At 47.4% G+C, this 18652-nt stretch overlaps 4 protein-coding genes across 5 annotated transcripts in view; 3 read left to right on the top strand and 1 right to left on the bottom strand.

The window, feature by feature from the left end:
• LOC140642419 (DDIT3 upstream open reading frame protein) overlaps positions 1-664 on the top strand; it is a 4588-nt gene extending 3924 nt beyond the window's left edge. Inside the window, exon 4 of the mRNA XM_072842975.1 lies at positions 93-664. The gene's annotated coding sequence lies outside the window, so the exon portion shown is untranslated. The remainder of the gene's footprint in view (positions 1-92) is intronic.
• DDIT3 (DNA damage inducible transcript 3) overlaps positions 1-664 on the top strand; it is an 804-nt gene extending 140 nt beyond the window's left edge. The window contains exon 2 of the mRNA XM_072842974.1: positions 93-664. Coding sequence (XP_072699075.1) covers positions 93-461 — 369 coding nt within the window. The 3' untranslated portion in view covers positions 462-664. The remainder of the gene's footprint in view (positions 1-92) is intronic.
• Positions 609-18652, bottom strand: part of MARS1 (methionyl-tRNA synthetase 1) — a 22472-nt gene continuing 4428 nt past the window's right edge. The window contains exons 2-21 of one of the 2 annotated variants that reach the window (XM_072842962.1): positions 17976-18066; positions 17726-17804; positions 17513-17647; positions 17105-17180; positions 16689-16861; positions 16409-16515; positions 14713-14829; positions 14363-14566; positions 12985-13186; positions 10453-10527; positions 4454-4624; positions 4188-4283; positions 3946-4063; positions 3379-3592; positions 2409-2540; positions 2194-2298; positions 1929-2115; positions 1219-1290; positions 920-1006; positions 609-826 (exon numbers count right to left, since the gene is read on the bottom strand). In XM_072842962.1, coding sequence (XP_072699063.1) covers positions 680-826; positions 920-1006; positions 1219-1290; positions 1929-2115; positions 2194-2298; positions 2409-2540; positions 3379-3592; positions 3946-4063; positions 4188-4283; positions 4454-4624; positions 10453-10527; positions 12985-13186; positions 14363-14566; positions 14713-14829; positions 16409-16515; positions 16689-16861; positions 17105-17180; positions 17513-17647; positions 17726-17804; positions 17976-18066 — 2588 coding nt within the window. In that variant the 3' untranslated portion in view covers positions 609-679. The remainder of the gene's footprint in view (positions 827-919; positions 1007-1218; positions 1291-1928; positions 2116-2193; positions 2299-2408; positions 2541-3378; positions 3593-3945; positions 4064-4187; positions 4284-4453; positions 4625-10452; positions 10528-12984; positions 13187-14362; positions 14567-14712; positions 14830-16408; positions 16516-16688; positions 16862-17104; positions 17181-17512; positions 17648-17725; positions 17805-17975; positions 18067-18652) is intronic. The other variant, XM_072842964.1, reaches the window with a different exon arrangement.
• ARHGAP9 (Rho GTPase activating protein 9) overlaps positions 18287-18652 on the top strand; it is a 13399-nt gene continuing 13033 nt past the window's right edge. The window contains exon 1 of the mRNA XM_072842968.1: positions 18287-18428. The gene's annotated coding sequence lies outside the window, so the exon portion shown is untranslated. The remainder of the gene's footprint in view (positions 18429-18652) is intronic.

Here is an 18652-nt window from a genome sequence, read left to right as displayed (position 1 = left end):
GAGAATGCTGTGCCTAAAGCTGGCAGGGTGGGAGGGTATTGCTGTTCCCTTCTCAACTAATGTCTACCCTGCCTTTCTTCCTTCCCTTGAAGGAAGAATCAAAAACCTTCACCACTCTCGACCCTGCCTCTCTGGCTTGGCTGACTGAGGAGCCAGGACCAGCAGAGGTCACGAACACCTTCCAGAGCCCTCACTCTCCAGATTCCAGTCACAGCTCCCTGGCTCAAGAGGAGGAAGAGGAAGACCAAAAAAGACCTAGGAAACGGAAACAGAGTGGCCAGTCCCCAGCTGGGGCTGGAAAGCAACGCATGAAGGAGAAAGAACAAGAGAACGAGAGGAAAGTGGCACAGCTAGCCGAAGAGAATGAACGGCTCAAGCAGGAAATCGAGCGCCTGACCAGGGAAGTAGAGGCGACTCGCCGGGCTCTGATTGACCGAATGGTTAATCTGCACCAAGCATGAACAGCTGGGACCATCACTTCCCCCCTTGGGCCACTACCTACCTTTCACAGACGTGGCTGCTGATCATCTTCTCCAGTGCCAACGATGTGACCCTCAACCCCATCTATTCAGTAGGGGGAAAGCTTGGGGTAGGCAAGAGCATGTATATAGAGATTGTACATTTATTTATTATTATCCATATCCATTAAAGTAACTTTCTATGAGCCAGGTTCTCACTTTCACTTTTTCTTCTTGCCTTTAGGGGTTTCCAGGGGTTTCCCTTCAGCTAAAGCCAGCTGTTTCTTCAGATCCAAGAGCTTAGCCACCTCCGCGGCAACCTGGTTCTTGTCCGCCTTTTGTGCTTTCAGTTCTCGGACAATGTTGCCCTAAGAGCGGGTGGGGAGTAGCAGTAGTCAGACCAGGAAGGACCTACTTAGGAGTCCGCTCTTCTGGGTTCCCACAGGGCTCCCACTGCATACCTGTTTTGTCACTTCATCCATCAGCACTTGTATCTGCTGTGGGGCAGCTGCGGCCATAGCCTCTGCTGGCGTGGGGGGTGTCTTTGCCTGGAGAATAAAAAACACAGTCACCACCTGCTTGGTAAGTAACATCTCAGGGGACTATGATGACCTCTCACTTCCAAGGGCTCTTGCTGCTAAGACAGGAAAGAAAAACCCTAAGGAAGGAAGCAGTGGAACCTGAGTGAGAACTACCTGAAGACACCAAGGACACGACACTGTGGCCATTGCTGGGTGACAGCACAGTTGAGCTTTCTCACCTGGCCCCCACCAAAACGCTGCCTTAAACTTTCGATCTGGTCATTTTCCAATTTTTGGAATAAGGGGCTGACCTGTGAAGGAGAAATTCCATAATCACCCACTGATTAGGTAAAAACCCTCCCAGACTGTTCAGAGAGCCTCTCTACCCCAGTCACTGACGTTCAGGAACTCCACGTTTTAGAAGAAACAAATGAGCAAATACCTGCTGGCTTCTGTAAAGCATCCAGATAAAGCACTGGCAGCTCCCTCTGAAAGCCCAGAGTATTCATAAGGCCCGAGACCATTTAAACTATTTAAGGAGGCTCAGTTGACGTGAGAGTTAGAGATGAATTTACTTTATCATCTCTCGTGTCAAGGAGGACACACTATCCCGTACTCTCCCTGTCTGCCTGTTGGCATTATGGAGACCAGGGGACCGTGGGGTTTCTCAAACATCTACCGTAGGCCAATTAGTTTTATGTGCCACGTCCTGGGTTCTGGCATGAAGAGCGATGGTGGCAGACGGGCTAGATGACCTACTGGGCTTGTGAGCTAGTACCAAGGACTTGCTATCAGAAACAACCTAAGTGCAGAGTTGGGGGGGGAGTGGGGAAGGGGTTCAGAGAACAGCTGTAAGAGTCCTATATCCAGGTTCTCTGACCCCACCTCAAAGGCTGCATGGCAAAGGCAAGAATTTTCAGAGGCCAGACCGTCCAGCGCCCAGACCTACTGTGCCAATCTGGTGTCCTGCTGGCAAGGTACACAGGAAGTTTGTGAGTAGGATGCTGCAAGCTGGAGGTGGGACCTGCAGCTGGGCCTGGATGGTGGCGCTAACCGTGGGCATGTACGGCTGGAGCATGACGGACAGCAAGGCAGCTATATTCACTGCCAGGCCTGTCACCGTCCCTGCCCGCTGCCTGGGGAAGAAGAGAGAGAAGTCAGAATTTCCAGGATGACAGGGCCCACCGCCACTTTATTCCTGCCACCAAACTTACCTGTCAGCCTCGCTGCCTTTAATCCGCTTCCAAGGCTCATTCACCTGAATGTACTGGTTGCCATGGCGAGAGATGGTGAGGATACTGCGTAAGGCCTCCCGGATCCTGGGAAGGGAGGAGGTAGGCCAACGTGTGAAGTCCCAGAGGGACCAGTATCAGGCTCTCAACATGCCAGCACAGACCACAGAGATGAGACCAAGGTGCGGGTTACTTACCGAACCTTCTCCAGCAGCTGGTGATAGTGCTGGAGTTCCAAGGTGACATGCGCCAGCAGGCGCCGATCATCAGAAGTAAGCACCATCTCAGGCACGTAACCCCCAAAAAACTTGGACACAAACATCCCAGCTCTTGATAGGAGTAAGGAAGGAGAGGGAAAAGAGGAATTACTGCCCAGTCTCTTTATAGAAATTTGACCTGATTTTCATAATTCTCCATTCTCTTAGAACTGACATCTGACTCCCTCAAGCTAAAAGGCAAAGCTTAACTAATTCATTCCTTGTTCTCTCTCTCCCCTAAGAATGAGAAACCTGATAAAGTTAAGCAACTTCATTTTATTTTTAAGAAATCAATACAAGGTATGATCAAGTTAAAATGTTATTTGCTATCCAACACTCCAAGAGACAATCTGTGTAACGCAGTTAACAACCAAATCTGAAAGGGTGTGTAGCCATGGAGTATCCTTTAGACTGCAGAATAACTGAGACGGAGACCAATAAAGAGTGTAAGCCTAAAGTAACAAAAACCTCCAAAAGTATAGTAAACATCTCCTACCCCTATGCTAAAACAATCCCTTTCTTCTGCCAAACTATTCCAATGGTCTGCAAGTAAACTTTTTTGCTAGGAAAGACACATTTCCAATTCTATAAAGAACATTAATAAGAAAACAATTTGCAAAAATTCACTTTGTGACCAACTCTGCTAAATCACACCTCTACAACTGACTTCACCCCAGCAAACATATCCTACTATGTTCTAGAATCAGGTACCAATTGATAGAAATCCACTTTCCGTATGGATTTCCATGTTGTCCTCCCCATCCCTCACAGCTCCTGCTCATTCAAGCCTTCTGGGCAACCCCATCTCTTCCATCTCTCCCACCTAGTGCAGCAGAGCTAGCCACCACCCCACATGCCCCACCCCCAGCCCATCTGCTAACTCTGACCACCACCCCTCCCCAGGTCCCACCTGTTGATAAAGTTGCCCAGGTTGTTAAGCAGTTCAGAATTATTCTTGAGCAACATGTCTGTCCAGGAGAAGGCACTGTCCTGGCCCTCAGGCCGAATGTATAGCAGATAGAAGCGCCAGATGTCAGCAGGGATCCCCGTGTCCTGAGCCATGTCACCAAACACTCCCACACCCCGGCTCTTTGAGAATTTCCCATCCTCATAATTCAGATACTCTGGACAGAGAAGTAGAATAACCATGTGGTCAAAGCACACCCTTCCCTCTGTGACCCACTAACTCTTCCTTCCTCTCCCTCAACCTCAACTATGGGTGTCCAGAAACACTTCTCCTTGAGTAGTGGGCCTGCAAAGAACTTGGGGATCTCTTCTATTCTTGTAGTCTTTTTTTGCTTTGCTTGTATGCATTACAAACTTTTAACTTCAGACTTTTGTTTTCCTCAGTTCTTGTTCCCTTCTTCTAGGTTAAGTTTTCGTGTTCTAATTATTTCCTATTTCCTATTTCTCCTTCCAAATACTGCCTCAGCCCTCATTCCCTAGGAACTTCCCCATCTTCAGTCTTCCAGGGTACCTGTAGCAATGAGATGGCTGACCAAGGTATAGTTGTCCTCAGCTCCTAAAGCTGAACAAGGGAAAACTAAGCCGTGGAAGGGAACATTGTCTTTGGCCATGAACTGATACAGGTTCACCTACAGAATACAGTTGGGAGACAAAACTCCTGAGATGATCTTCAAAGGACCAAGAAAAATCAGACACCCAACCCTAACCACCCCAATACCCTCCCCATGGACAGGGTAACCAAGAACTGCTTACTTGTTCTGGGTTTTTCCACCATCTCTCCCACTGGTCTGTGTAGTTGGCTGTGATGGACAGGTAGCCAATAGTAGCATCAAACCAGACATAGAATACCTGGAGGGCCAAGAGGAGGGAGAGAGAATAGGATGAAGGAACACTGGGAAAACCTCACCAAGCCAGTCTTCGACTGAAGCAAGACATAATTAACAGTCTATTTTGCTAGCCCAGGATCTCAACCCAAAGGCAAAATAGTATGACATAGGAATAAAGCATAGAGTTTTTACCTTGTCCTCAAAGCCTTCTAAGGGTACAGGGGTTCCCCATTTGAGATCTCGAGTTATGCAGCGTGGCTTGAGGCCATCTCGAAGCCAAGAACGAATGATGAACCGGGCATTGGGTGTCCAGTCACTGCCAGGCAATGTCTTCCCCAACCATTCCTCTAGTCGTTTTTCCAGCTGAGATGGCAGAGAAAGTCATAGGGCCAATTTAGGACAGTCTCATACATGGTTCACATAAGGATAAATATGTACAACAACCTCTCTGGAGTAGTTTGGTAATAATACAATTAAAAGATTTGTGACTTTGACAGCAATTCCACTGCTAGGAATTTTTGCAACAGAAATACACGTACAGGGCAGCCCGGGTGGCTCAGCAGTTTAAGGCCACCTTCGGCCCAGCACGTGATCCTGGAGACCCAGGATCGAGCCCCTGCAGGGAGCCTGCTTCTCCCTCTGCCTGTGTCTCTGCCTCTCTCTCTCTCTCTGTGTCTCTCATGAATAAATAAAATCTTAAAAAAAAAAAAAGAAATACACAAAAGTGAATGAATATGTGTATGAGGAAGTACAGTATTCATCATAGCAAAAAATTGCAACCAACTTCCATGGTTCAATAGAGTTTAAAGAAATATATCGATACAACGAAATACTTATAAGACCATTAAAGAGTTAGATTTGTATGTACTGACATGTACAGATCTCCAAGATACACTGATTAAGCAAATCACAAGACAATAATATATAATGCAATCCTATCATTATAAAATTAAATAGCGGGCAGCCCCAGTGGCCCAGAGGTTTAGCGCCGCCTTTAGCCCAGGGCGTGATCCTGGAGACCAGGGATCAAGTCCCACGTCGGGCTCCCTGCGTGGAGCCTGCTTTTCCCTCTGCCTGTGTCTCTGCCTCTCTCTCTCTCTCTCTCATGAATAAATAAATAAAATAAAATCTTAAAAAAAAAAAAAACCTGACCAAATGGGACACGTGGGTGGCTCAGCGGTTGGGCGCCTGCCTTCAGCTCAGGTCGTGACCTCAGGGTCCCAGGATCAAATCCTGCATCAGGCTCCCTGCAGGGAGCCTGCTTCTCCCTCTGTGTCTCTGCCTCTCTCTCTCCCTCTCTGTGTCTCATGAATAAATAAAATCTTTTAAAACACAACAACAACAAAAAACTGACCGAATGAGGGTACCTATGAACTGATACAGTAGGATTTCCAGAACATATTGTCAGGTGAAAAAAACAAACGCAACACAGTATACACCCAGAATGCTGTATTTTGAATAAGAAGAGGAAATAAAACACACACACACACACACATACACACACACAGTTGCTTTATGGATATGTTTACAAAAATAAACACACTAAGAATAAAACCAAAGACAAAACTGATCATCTACAGGAGACAGGAGAACAAGGCGGCATGAACAAGAAAGGGAATGACACTTCTCTGAAGATACCTTTTTGTATGGTTTTAATTTTTTTTTTTTTGGAAGATTTTAGGTATTTATTCATGAGAGACACGGGGGGGAGCGGGGCAGAGACACAGGCAGAAGGAGAAGCAGCCTCCATGCAGGGAGCCCACCATGGGACTTGATCCCAGGACTGCGGGATCATGCCCTGAGCCAAAGGCAGATGCTCAACCACTGAGCCACCCAGGCATCCCCAGTTTTGACTTTTATTTATTTTTTATAATAAATTTATTTTTTGGGATCCCTGGGTGGCGCAGCGGTTTAGCGCCTGCCTTTGGCCCAGGGTGTGATCCTGGAGACCCGGGATCGAATCCCACGTCGGGCTCCCGGTGCATGGAGCCTGCTTCTCCCTCTGCCTATGTCTCTGCCTCTCTCTCTCTCTCTCTGTGCAACTATAATAAATAAATACAAATTAAAAAAATAGATAAATAAAAATAAATTTATTTTTTATTGGTGTTCAATTTACCAACATACAGAATAACACCCAGTGCTCAGTTTTGACTTTTAAAAGCAGACCGATGTTCTCCTGATTATTTAAAAAATGAAATTCATAAGGACAAGGAGAGGAAAAAACAACTAAAAGCAAATGAACCAAACTTACTAACTTATTTTAGTAACATAACCATACTGAAGGGGGAAAAAACTGAAACAATTTTGAACACATGATCTGATTATATACCTTCAGTAGTAGGGAAGGGGCAAGGCTGCCAACAAACCCTAAACTTTTTTTAAGCAGGTTTTTTTGTAGTGTTATAGGTGAAGTAATTCTGAAATTATTTTTCAGTGTACTGTAGGACTGAGCAAATGAGTACAGGTTGGGAGCCAGGGTACTCCCTGTGGAAAAAGGGAGACACAACAATGAAATAAGGAAAGGTGAGGAAGAACCAGGTAGGGATAGTCTGGAATTGCAGGATCAGTGTGAACTGCAAATCAATGCCTAACTCTTTTTGCGAGAAGAGCCTAGAAGCAAAGATACCCCAGTAGCAATGAGCAGACCTCAGACTTGACCTAGTACCATTCTCTACTAAAATGAACCAGGGGGATCCCTGGGTGGCGCAGCGGTTTGGCGCCTGCCTTTGGCCCAGGGCGCGATCCTGGAGACCCGGGATCGAATCCCACGTCGGGCTCCCGGTGCATGGAGCCTGCTTCTCCCTCTGCCTGTGTCTCTGCCTCTCTCTCTCTCTCTCTCTCTCTCTGTGACTATCATAAATAAATAAAAATTAAAAAAAAAAAAAAAAAAAAAAAAAAAAAAAAAAAAAAAAATAAAATGAACCAGGGATTTTTGGAGAAATGGTTGACTTTGAGGCTGGAATAGATGAACCTAGATACCTTGGTATGCCAGAAAATAAGGAAGCACTTAGAAAAAGGTGGGAGATGTCAAAAACACAGAGAAATGATCTTAGAGGGGCTCCTGCTGGCCAAATAAGGGACAGTTTGAACATGAAAATAATTTGTGACAGGAATGAATTATAAACCACTGAAAACAACAGGAATCCATGAGCCCACACTGACAACGGATAACTAATAAATGAGCAAAGGAGAAGGGTACATGCATAGGGGTGGTAGGGCTAGAAAAGCTTCATGGAAAGTGGTTCAGGATAAGGATTAAGCAAACAGATGCCAAACCTAGGGCACCTTTTAATGATGAGCAAGGTTATTTCTATGTTTTAAAAATATACTGCCCCCCCACAAAAAAATAAGTAAAAAATAAAACTATACTTTCATAAACTGCTTATAAGTTGCAGGGGGAAAAATGTTAATTATACAGTGGAGAAACTGAGTTACACCTTGCCTAGACAAAATTAACATCACCAATGAGGGGGAAATGGCCATTGTGTACCCCTTGGAAAGGACGCAATATCACTCTTGTAGTATTCCAACTAAGGATGCATAACTTGAATTTAATCAGGCAACAGCCAACAAATCCAATATGAGGAATCTTCTACTGGGGGCAAAAGGGGGGCGGGTTAGGGACTGCAGTCTTAAAAACCATTAGTGTCATAAAAAACAAAGGCTGGGATCCCTGGGTGGCTCAGCAGTTTAACACCTGCCTTTGGCCCAGGGCATGATCCTGAAGTCCCAGGATCGAGTCCCACGTTGGGTTCCCTGCATGGAGCCTGCTTCTACCTCTGCCTGTGTCTCTGTCTCTCTCTTTGTGTCTCTCATGAATAAATAAAATCTTAAAAAAGAAAGAAAGAGAAAAGAAAAAAAGAAAAGAAAAGAAAAGAAAAGAAAAGAAAAGAAAAGAAAAGAAAAGAAAAGAAAAGAAAAGAAAAGGCTGAGGGCAGCCCCAGTGGCCCAGCGGTTTAGCGCTGCCTTCAGCCCAAGGTGTGATCCTGGGGACCCGGGATCAGGTCCCGCGTTGGGTTCCCTGCATGGAGCCTGCTTCTCCCTCTGCCTGTGTCTTGGCCTCTCTCTCTCTCTGTCTGTCTCTCGCATGAATAAATAAATAAAAAATCTTAAAAAAAAAAAATAGGAAAGGCTGAGGAACTGTTTCAGATTAAAAGGAAACTAGAGAAGTGCCTGGGTGGCTCAGTCGGTTAAGCACCTGCCTTCAGCTCAAGTCATGATCTCAGGGCCCTGAGATGGAGACCTATGTTGGGGCTCCCTGCTCAACAAGAGTCTGCTTCTCCCTCTGCCCTTCCTCCCTCTTTCGTGCTCACTCTCTCACATGCTGTCTCTCTCAACTAAATAAATAAAGTCTTTAAAACAAAGAAAGAAAAAAAGAAAGAAAGAAAAACAAAGGATACTAAAGACAGAAAAACTAAATGCAATACATGACCCTGAACTAGATTCTGTACTAAAGGAAAAATAACCCTATAAAGTATATTATTGGGATAACTGACAAAATTGAAATATGGATGGTAGATCACATAACTACATCAAAATTAAATTTCTTGAAGTTGTTTACTATGGTTATACAAGAATGTCTCCCCCCCGCCCCAGGAAACATGATTAAGTATTTAAGAGTAAAGAGAATAGGGAAGCCTGGGTGGCTCAGCAGTTGAGCATCTGCCTTCAGCCCAGGGTGTGATCCTGGGGTCCTGTATCAAGTCCCACATCGGGCTCCCTGCAGGGAGCTGCTTCTGCTTCTGCCTGTGGCTCTGCCTCTCTCTGTCTCTCATGAATAAATAAATAAAATCTTAAAAAAGGAAAAAAAAATAGTAAAGGGCATATAGGTTTGCCTGGGTGGTGCAGTTGGTTAAGCATCTGGCTGAGGTGGTGATCTCAGGATCATGGGATCAAGCCCTGCATCAGGCTCCATGCTCAGCACAAAGTCTGCTTAAGACTCTCTCTTCTCTCTCTGCCCCTCCCCACTGCGGGTGCACACTCACACTCTCTAAATAAGTGTTTAAAAAAAGAAGAGAAAGCAAAGAGGCTATTTACATATGTGCATATGTGGAAAAACAAAAAATTACGTTAAAATAAATAGAGCAAAAAAAAAAAAAAAAAAAAAGAGCAAAATCTCTTGAACCTAGGGGCACCTGGGCGGCTCAGTCAGTTAAGCATCTGCCTTTGGCTTGAGTCTTAAGGCCAGGGTCCTGGGATCAAGCCCTGCACTGGGCTCCCTGCTCACTGGGGAGTCTGCTTCTCTCTCTCCCTCTGCCCCTCCCCACTGCTCATGTGCTCTCTCTCTCTCTCTCTCTCTCTCTCAAGTAAGTAGAATCTTTAAAACAAACAAACAAAAACTAGTGAACCTAGATAATGCATACTTGAGGTTCTCTGATCCGGCAACTGTTTATTCTTGCAGTGCCCCCCAACCCTTTTTTGTAAGATTTTATTTATTTATTCACGAGAGAGACACAGAGAGAGAGGCAGAGGGAGAAGCAGGCTCCATGCAGGGAGCCCGATGTGGGACCCGATCCCAGGATCCAGGGATCACGCCCTAGGCCGAAGGCAGACACTCAACTCCTGAGCCACCCAGGAGTTCCTCTTGCAGCTCTTTTTATGAGCTTAAAATTATTTCCAAAAGTTAAAGAGGCAAATCTACTAATACAAAAAATCAGTCAAAACATGTTATGAAGTAAAAGAAAGTAGACTGTAGAACATTATGAATACTATGATCTAATTTGTTTTTTGTTTTTTTGTTTTTTTTATTTATGATAGTCACACAGAGAGAGAGAGAGAGGCAGAGACACAGGCAGAGAGAGAAGCAGGCTCCATGCACCGGGAGCCTGATGTGGGATTCGATCCCGGGTCTTCAGGATCACGCCCTGGGCCAAAGGCAGGTGCCAAACCGCTGCGCCACCCAGGGATCCCTCTAATTTGTATTAGAAAAAAAGACATAAAAATACTTTCATATGCATATGTTATTTCTGAACAGACACAAAGGAAAATGAGCCAATAGTCAATACCTCTGGGGAACAGGCCAGGCCTTTCACTGTGTCCCCTTTAATATGTTGTATCTCTTTTACAATAAAGCCTGTATATTTTTAAAGGGAAATTAAAAACATTTGAATGTGGCTTGATATAGGTTTGTGGCTGAGGCAGAGGAGGCCCAAGAGGCCATGCAGACCAGCTTGATGGAAAGGCCCACTTACCTTAGGCAGGTCCAGGAACAGGTGCTGAGAGGATTTCACCACAGGGCACGACCGGCACACTTTACACTGAGGCTTCTGCGAAGGGAAATTCAAGAGGAGGGGTGACCCAGGGTGAAATAGTCAGGATCAGGACTGCAGGCCTGGGGGAGCTGTGCAGGCTACAGGAGATACACGGAGCGATGAGCTCACAGGTCTCCCATCTCACTGGACTTCATGCTTACGTTCTTGGACTCAAGTCCACAGAGCATGACATTTGTTACTTAGAGTTTCATGACTCTGTCCTATCACCGCAAAGAGTAGGAAAAAGCAATCTCTGAGCATAGGCTAAGGATGCACAGCTGCATGAGGGGACGAAGGAGTGGAGACACACAGTTCCTCTTCCTGAGGAAGTTATAGTCCAGTTAGGGGGAGTGAGTCCCATGAGAAACATGTACAGAAAAAAAAAAAAAGAAACATGTACAGACTTTTTTAAAAAAGATTTTATTTATTTATTCATGAGAGACAGAGAGAGAGGCAGAGACACAGGCAGAGGGAGAAGCAGGCTCCATGTAGGGAGCCCGATGTGGGACTCGATCCCGGGACCCCATGATCATGCTCTAGGCCAAAGGCAGGCGCTCAACCACTGAGCCACCCAGGCGTCCCTATGCAGACCTTTCCAAAACAAAACATCAAACAATACTTATTTTCGGTGCACCCAGGTGGCTCAGTCACCTGGGCATCTGCCTTCCGCTCAGATCATGGTCTCAGAGTCCCAGGAACAAGTCCCACATTGGGCTCCCTGCTCAGTGGGAAGTCTGTTCTCCATTCTGCCCCTCACCCCACTCCTGCTCTCTCTAATAAATAAATGAAATCTTTTTAAAAATATATTTTTAAAAAATACTTATTTTCACAGCACAAACTGACTATGCAAACACTGGCAGGTGATAGCAAGAGGACTAAACAGTCAGAGGGAGGGCTAATCAATGAAAGTTTCCCAGTGAGTTTTGATGTGGGCTTTTGAATCTTCTTTTTTGAGTAGGCTCCACGGCCCACATGGCGCTTTAACTCACGACGCTGAGATCAAGAGGCACAAGTTCTACCAACTGAGCCAGCCAGGCATCTGAGCTTCTGAAGGTGAGCAGGGATTAGAACTCTCTCAGGACCTCTGTCCCGAACTCCACATGCCTGTCTCCAACTGCCTACCAACATCTCTGCTTGGGTGTCTAAGAGGCACCACAAATTGAAAAACCCAACAGTATCACTGCACTGCACCAGGTCCTTCATCCAAGCCTGCCCGTGTCCGTAGATGGAACTACCGTCTACCCCAGCTGCTCAAGCCAAAAACTTCAAGTCATCATTTTCTTGACTTTCCCTCACCCAGAACTGACCTATCCAGTTCTGCAGCGTCTGCCTCCAAAATCTAGCTCAAATCCTTTCTTCCTCCACACTTCTGCTGTCCTAACCTAGTCCAACCTACCATCACATTTCTGAGCTACCACTCTGGCCTCCAAACGGGTCTCCCCACTTTCTCTCTTGCTTCCCTCCCATTCATTTTCCATGGAGCAGCCTCCCTTTCAGCTGCCACAATGACTTACGAGGCCCTGGTCATCTGCTCACCACAGACCTCTCTGATCTCATCTCAATCCACACCCCTCTCACTGCCGCCCTTCTCCACCTTGCCTTTACAGCTATTGCTGCCTTGCGCCTTTGCACTTCTTGCTAATTCTGCCTGGAACACTCTCAGCCTCTCATCGCCTGGTGTGAACCTTCTTGTTCTTCAGTTAAACTCTCAGTTCACAAGTTACCACCTCTGAGCAACCTTCCCAAGTCACCTGGCTAAAATCTTGCCCCAGAAGCCACTGTCACATCCTCCCAGTGGTTTATCCTATATGTAACTCGTGTCTTTAAGAGTCTCCTCCCTGCACTAGATAAATATCTGTCTTATTTGGGACGCCTGGATGGCTCAGCAGTTGAGTGCCTGCCTTCGGCTCAGGCTCAGGGCGTGATCCTGGAGTCCTGGGATTGAGTTCCACATCGAGCTCGCCGCAGGGAGCCTGCTTCTCCCTCTGCCTGTATCTCTGCCTCTCTGTGTGTGTGTGTCTCTCATGAATAAATACATAAAATCTTAAAAAAAAAAAATCTGTCTTATTCGCTGCTACATCCCCAGTGGTCTTCAGTGACTACCCTATCAGAAGGACTCAAAGAAATAAGCGCTGTATAAATGAATGAATAAATGAGTCAATGAGTAAACACAGAAGAGACATGTTTACAGAAGAGAAAAAGAATAAATGCAGGTGAGGTGATCTGAAGCAGGAGCAAAGGCAGGGAGGCATAGTCTCATCTTGTCTATTTCCCAGCACAATGCTAGACACATAGTAAATGCTCAGTAAGCGTCGGATGAACTGAATGATGAGCTGGGGTAGAAAGAGGCCCTGGTGAAAGGTCCTGAATGCTAAAATAACAATCCTGAATGGGATAAGCCTGGGGGTCCCTGAACAACAGAGACTGTTTCCTTCCTCCTTCCCTTCTGCTTCCGTGAGACCCTCCTCTCACCTTGAGCTCAATGGCATTGATGAGCTTGCCACACTTGTCACACTGGTCACCTCGGGCTTCCTCATAGCCACAGAAGGGGCACACACCCTCCACAAAGCGGTCAGCCAGGAAACGGGCGCACCGTTCACACCGCAGCTGCTCCACGGTATCTTGCAGCACAAAACCGCGGGTCAGCAACCGCTGGAAGATGTCCTGCGTGATTCTGGCAAGGCGAGTCAAGGACAGGGGTGCCAGGTCAGGGGAGGTCAGAGGAAGCCAGAGGAATTCAGAGAAATGATGCTCCCCTCCCTCCTGTCATTCCACCCAGGCCCCAAATCAGTCCCAGGGCCGAGGAAATCAGACAGAAGGCCCCTGAAGGCCAAGGCCATGCAATCACCTGCGGGGAGTCTTCCTGGATGACCCAGACCCCTCATACATACTCCCCGACTCCCCCCCACGAATTTGTCAAATACAAACTTAACAGTTTTGTACTCTTTGCTAACAAAAATCTCTTAAAGGACAGAACCATACTCCTTTTTTTTTTTTTTTTTTAATTTTTATTTATTTATGATAGTCACAGAGAGAGAGAGAGAGAGAGGCAGAGACACAGGCAGAGGGAGAAGCAGGCGCCATGCACCGGGAGCCTGATGTGGGATTCGATCCCGGGTCTCCAGGATCGCGCCCTGGGCCAAAGGCAGGCGCCAAACCGCTGCGCCACCCAGGGATCCCCCATACTCCTTTTTAATACGTCCTAAAATCAAAATGAACCAGTCCAACTGCTAACCTGCTTAACACTATTAAGCTGGCAGCCTGTCCACTACCTAGTTTTTGTAAGGATGAGTATCACGCGGAGGAAGAATGAGTGTATTTGCTATAAACCTGCATAGGGGGGCAGCCAGGTTGGCTCAGCGGTTTAGCGCCACCTTCGGCCCAGGGTATGATCCAGGAGGCCGAGGATAGAGTCCCACATTGGGCTTCCTGCATGGGGTGGAGCCTGCTTCTCCCTCTGCCTGTGTCTCTGCCTCTCTCTCTCTCTCTGTGTCTCTCAGGAATGAATAAATAAAATCTTAATAAATAAATAAATAAACCTGCATAGGAGCGAGAATGTTCTAAAATTCCAGAGCAGCCAGGGAAACGCAGGATGGTGGCAGAGGGAAGCCAGATACTTCCCAGGAGCCTAAGTCCTATTTCTTTCCTGCCTCGCTGCTCCTTCAGCCCCTAGGCAGCCTTCTGCATCCACGGACTCCCCATGCTTGGGATACATTTCAGGGCAATATTCAGATCCTAGGTTTAGGGGGGATGCCTTAACAACACTTTTGGTTCCTTCCATCTCTAGGATATTCTCATTGCCCCCAGCCCCAGTGTTTACCCTGTTTTTGCCTAATTCGAGGAAACCTACTTGGTCTGCTGTGGAGTAGTGGTACGACCAAAAATATCAAACGAGATATTAAACCAGCGGTAGATGTCCGCATGGATGGCATGGTACTTGTCACAGATCTCCTGGGGTGTCAGACCCTCCTCCATAGCCTTGGTCTCTGTCGCTGTACCATATTCATCTGTCCCACACAGATAGAAGGTGTTCCACTGGCGGAGGCGGGAGTACCTGGAAGGGGATATGGTGATCACAGGGGCCCCATCTCAGGCCCCTCCCATGTCCCTAGGATCCCCCCAGCCTCCACCCTTGAGGTGTTCTATTCCCTTGGGCCCACTGTTCCCTCACAAGGTCCCTTCCCTAGCAGCTGGCTCCACCTGGCAAAGACATCAGCACTGAGCACGCAACCAATGATATTTCCAAGGTGGGGGACATTGTTGACATAAGGCAGGGCGCTAGTGATGAGCACATTCCTTTCCCCAGCCACAGGCAGCCTGGTAGGGAAAGAGGAAGAGAAGAGTCCATGGAGGAGAAGCAAGGGTCAAGAGGGACCAACAATGCACAGGACACCCAGACACAGATCTGTTCTACTGCCACAGACCAAGGCACATCTTAAGTCTCTCCTCACGTGAAGCCATAGGATCATGAATCCCTCCTAAGGGCCATAAGACCCCCAAAGCTGAAACTGCAGGGCCCTGCCACAGTGAGCAAGTCCAGGTACTGCTCTTACGGAGCTGCATTCCACACTGACCTCTGTCTCACTTTACTATCATGGCCACTTCTTTCTTTTCAGTTCATTCTCAGGCTTAACTTCCTGGGTATTGACACAACTCTTCCTGGTTCTGTCCAAACACCACTGCCCCCAGACGCCAGTGCCACCCAGGCACCCTTTCCCAGCACTGCCCTCTTCCCTTCTTCCCAAGTGTTATGGAAGCATTACCTCGAGTCACTACTTGAAGTACTCACAGCCTGGCACCCTAGCTTCACGTCTTCCCCAGTTCTTCTGGACCCCTGACTCCCCTTTCCTAACCCGTCGGTCATTTCTTTGTGGCTCTACTCAAACCAGCAGGCATCAGCGACTGCCTTCCATTCAATCTGCTGTCTGAAGTCACTCAATCCACTCCTGTCTTTTTGTGTCTCACACCTGATGACTCAGCTGTACACATCCTGTATCTAGCCCCTCCTTGGCACTGACCTCTCACCAGGGCTCCTTTGATCTTTCCAACCATTCTCAACCTATAATCACTGGCTCCCACCATTTACTGTGTCCTTCAACCCTGGGCATCCTGAGAGTTCAGAGTCCCATGGTTTCTACTGTTAACAAAGATTCAAATGATTCTTCTTGTTAACCACACCCCTTTTCCCTGCTAATATGTATTCTGCTTAGAGGTTCCAACTACTTCCTAAACCATCTTACAGCTCATTTCCTTAAAGGAGACCTCACTGATTTCTCCTGCATTCATTGACTTTGCTCCCTGTACCTGAATACCATAATTTTCTCTGACATCTAGGTTAGAAATCAGCTCCATCAGGGAAGCCTTCCTTCACGAACAACCAGCCTTTCACCTAGTCATCCTTGCATCCCGAGTCCCCAAGCACTTTGTAGCACACTACGTGGTACTCCTCATGGGTCACTCTGTGACTTCTCTCTCCATTATGAGTGTGCTTCCTACTCTGGCAGACATAAAGGTGAGTATGCCCGGGATTCCCTCAGGGGGTTGCATTCTGTTATATAACTGGTGACTGGGATCAACGAGGTGAGAGGCACAAAGTGCCAAAGGAAAAGATGGACATTAAGGAGATCAGCAAGGGGCACCAGTCAGACAGATATTGGCTCTATCAATAATCTACACTTAGAAGCCAAGCCTAGGGGGCCTGGGCAGTTCATTAGGTTAAGCATCTGACTCTTGATATCAGCTCAGGTCTCAATCTCAGGGTCATGAGTTCAAGCCCTGTGTTGGGCTCCACACCAATATGGGGCCTACCTAAAAAACAAAACAAAACAAAACAAAACAAAACAAAACAAAACAAAAAACACACAAAAACAAGCCCCACTCATCAGTGCCTACTCACACAGGATTCTGCTGTGGCCGAAGTGGGGGCAGGCTTCCCAGGCCCTTCTCCCAAGCAGTTACAGCCATGGCAATCTCCTCCTCAGATAGAGTCGCCAACTCCTCCTCCTATGAAGAGCGTATACAGTCCCTTACCAGGTGAGGGGGCCCATAGGCTAAAGAAACTCCCCTTGCTCTCCAACAACTGAAAGACTTAATGGCCATGCTCAAAGTCCCTCTCCAAGCCACCCCCCACCCCCAGTACTGAGGCTCTGTAGGGACCCCACTGCTCTGTTCCAAACCTCAGGCTCATTGCTGACAGCCCTCCCCTCAAAGGATCCAGGCTGGGGCTGCTTTTGGAGGTAGGGCCGGAGGGCCAGGACACCCTGCTGCTTCAGCACAGTCTCTGCAGCTCTCTGACATGGCTCCTGAGAACTCAGGGTCTGGAACCAGCTGTGCAGGGCACCTAACTCCTCTGTGGGCATGGGGGAAAAGAGAGAATCAGCAAGACCTGGAATGGGCAGGCAAGAATGGACCTCCTCTCTTTCTTCATGAAGTTTCTCCAATTATCTTCCCCAGTTCTCTCAACCACCTTTATGCTATAACTGCCCCATCAAGCTATGTCTCAGAGAGGACCCTCAATTTTGTAGAGCCCATTCTGTAATCCACCAAGCTCCTAGGCTGGGGTTGAGGATGAAGTGATATGCGCAGTTCTTACCAGGGAGGTAGGCGGGGTCTTGAAGTAACGGGTAGAGTGCTCCCCACAAAACAATGTCGGCCAGGGATTCTGTGTCCTTTGTTGAAGAAAGAAAAGAGAAAGGTCCACAGGTCAAATACTCAGTTTCTTCCCAGTACACACAATAATCTCTAATGTTTCCTGAACACTTACTATACGCCGAGCACTTTGTTAAGCAATGTACTTAATCCTCACAATTATCCACTGAGTTGGCTACTAATATTATCCCATTTCAAAGAGAACAAAAATCAAGGATTAGAGTTTGGTGATTTTTCAAGATTACACTGCTAGCAAGTGGCAGGATTGGGTTTTGCACTCTGAATATAGCCTTCCATCTTAATTCTTCTATCATACAATTTTCCCCAATCCCCATCTCAAAGCCCAACTCACCCCAGCCAGGAAAGGACAGCTCCGACGACTCAAACTGTAGTCAATGTGAGTGAGGGCTCTCCGGACTGGGCCAAGAACATCTTCCCCCTTCCTGCCTTGGACCACTAAATAGTACAGGGCAGCAGACAAAGCTGGCTAAAATGTGGGGGACACAGGTCAGGATGGCCATGCAGAGCAAGGGCCTGCCTGCCATCCCCCATGTCTCATTCCCACCTGCAGCTCCGTAGCTTCCCATTCCAGCCACTGGTTGGTGAGATCATCTTGTTCCCAGCCAGATAACAGAAAGAAGTACCTGCCCAGGGAGAGAGCAACAGAAGGTGGAATTAGCAGGGCCCACCCACCTATCTAGCCTATTTCTCACACGATAGTGAAATAGTGGTTGCAAATGAAGCCACAGTAAATCAGCGGACGGTAAGCCCTGATTTTATTTGGCCACCTCCCGGCCTTAAGATCCAGTACTGACCGACAGATTGCACTAGTGGAGAAGAGGTAGTTGCCACTATCCAGCTGCAAGACGGGGATCTTGGGCCGGGTTAGGAAGGGGACCACACACTCTGTTGCAGAAGAAGAAAAGGAGTCAGAAAACAAGGAAATGGAAAAAAAAAAACGTTGTTAACTTAGAAGGACGACTTTGCATTGTTCAGGGAAAAAAAGAAGAGAGACGCTGGAAAGATTTCTGGATAGGACGCTGAAAGGGGGCGGGCCCAGCATGAGCTGGACAGACTAGCAGGTGTTCAGCTGAGACTGCCAGTTGGAAGCAACAGATGGGCATTGCAGAGGGGTGGCAGTGGTGGTACCGGGATAGCGCTGTCGCCAAACACTGAGTGAGACACCCGAGAGCAACAGAGTAAACCGGAAGAAAACGGCCCAGAGAACTACTTTTTAAGTCACCCAAACAGACGGTTGGGAAGAAGAGGTAAAGTAAAAGGAATGCATGCGTGTCTGTTTCAGGAGAGGAGACCAGGGTTTCCTAAGAGCAAATGGGAGCCCGAGGGCTGTGATGAATAACCAGAGAGAACGGGGGTTGGAGGTGCCTGACGCGTGCGGGAGAAAGTGGGGAAGGAGGCAGAGGTTCCCCGGGGGGAGGCGGGGCACGAGGAGATGCGGGCGGTACCGGAGAGAAGGCTAGGGCTATACGGA

This window comes from Canis lupus, chromosome 11 (assembly GCF_048164855.1).
Source record: "Canis lupus baileyi chromosome 11, mCanLup2.hap1, whole genome shotgun sequence".
In the NCBI taxonomy this organism is placed as follows: Eukaryota; Metazoa; Chordata; class Mammalia; order Carnivora; family Canidae; genus Canis; species Canis lupus.
This window is presented reverse-complemented; position numbering and strand designations above follow the sequence as displayed.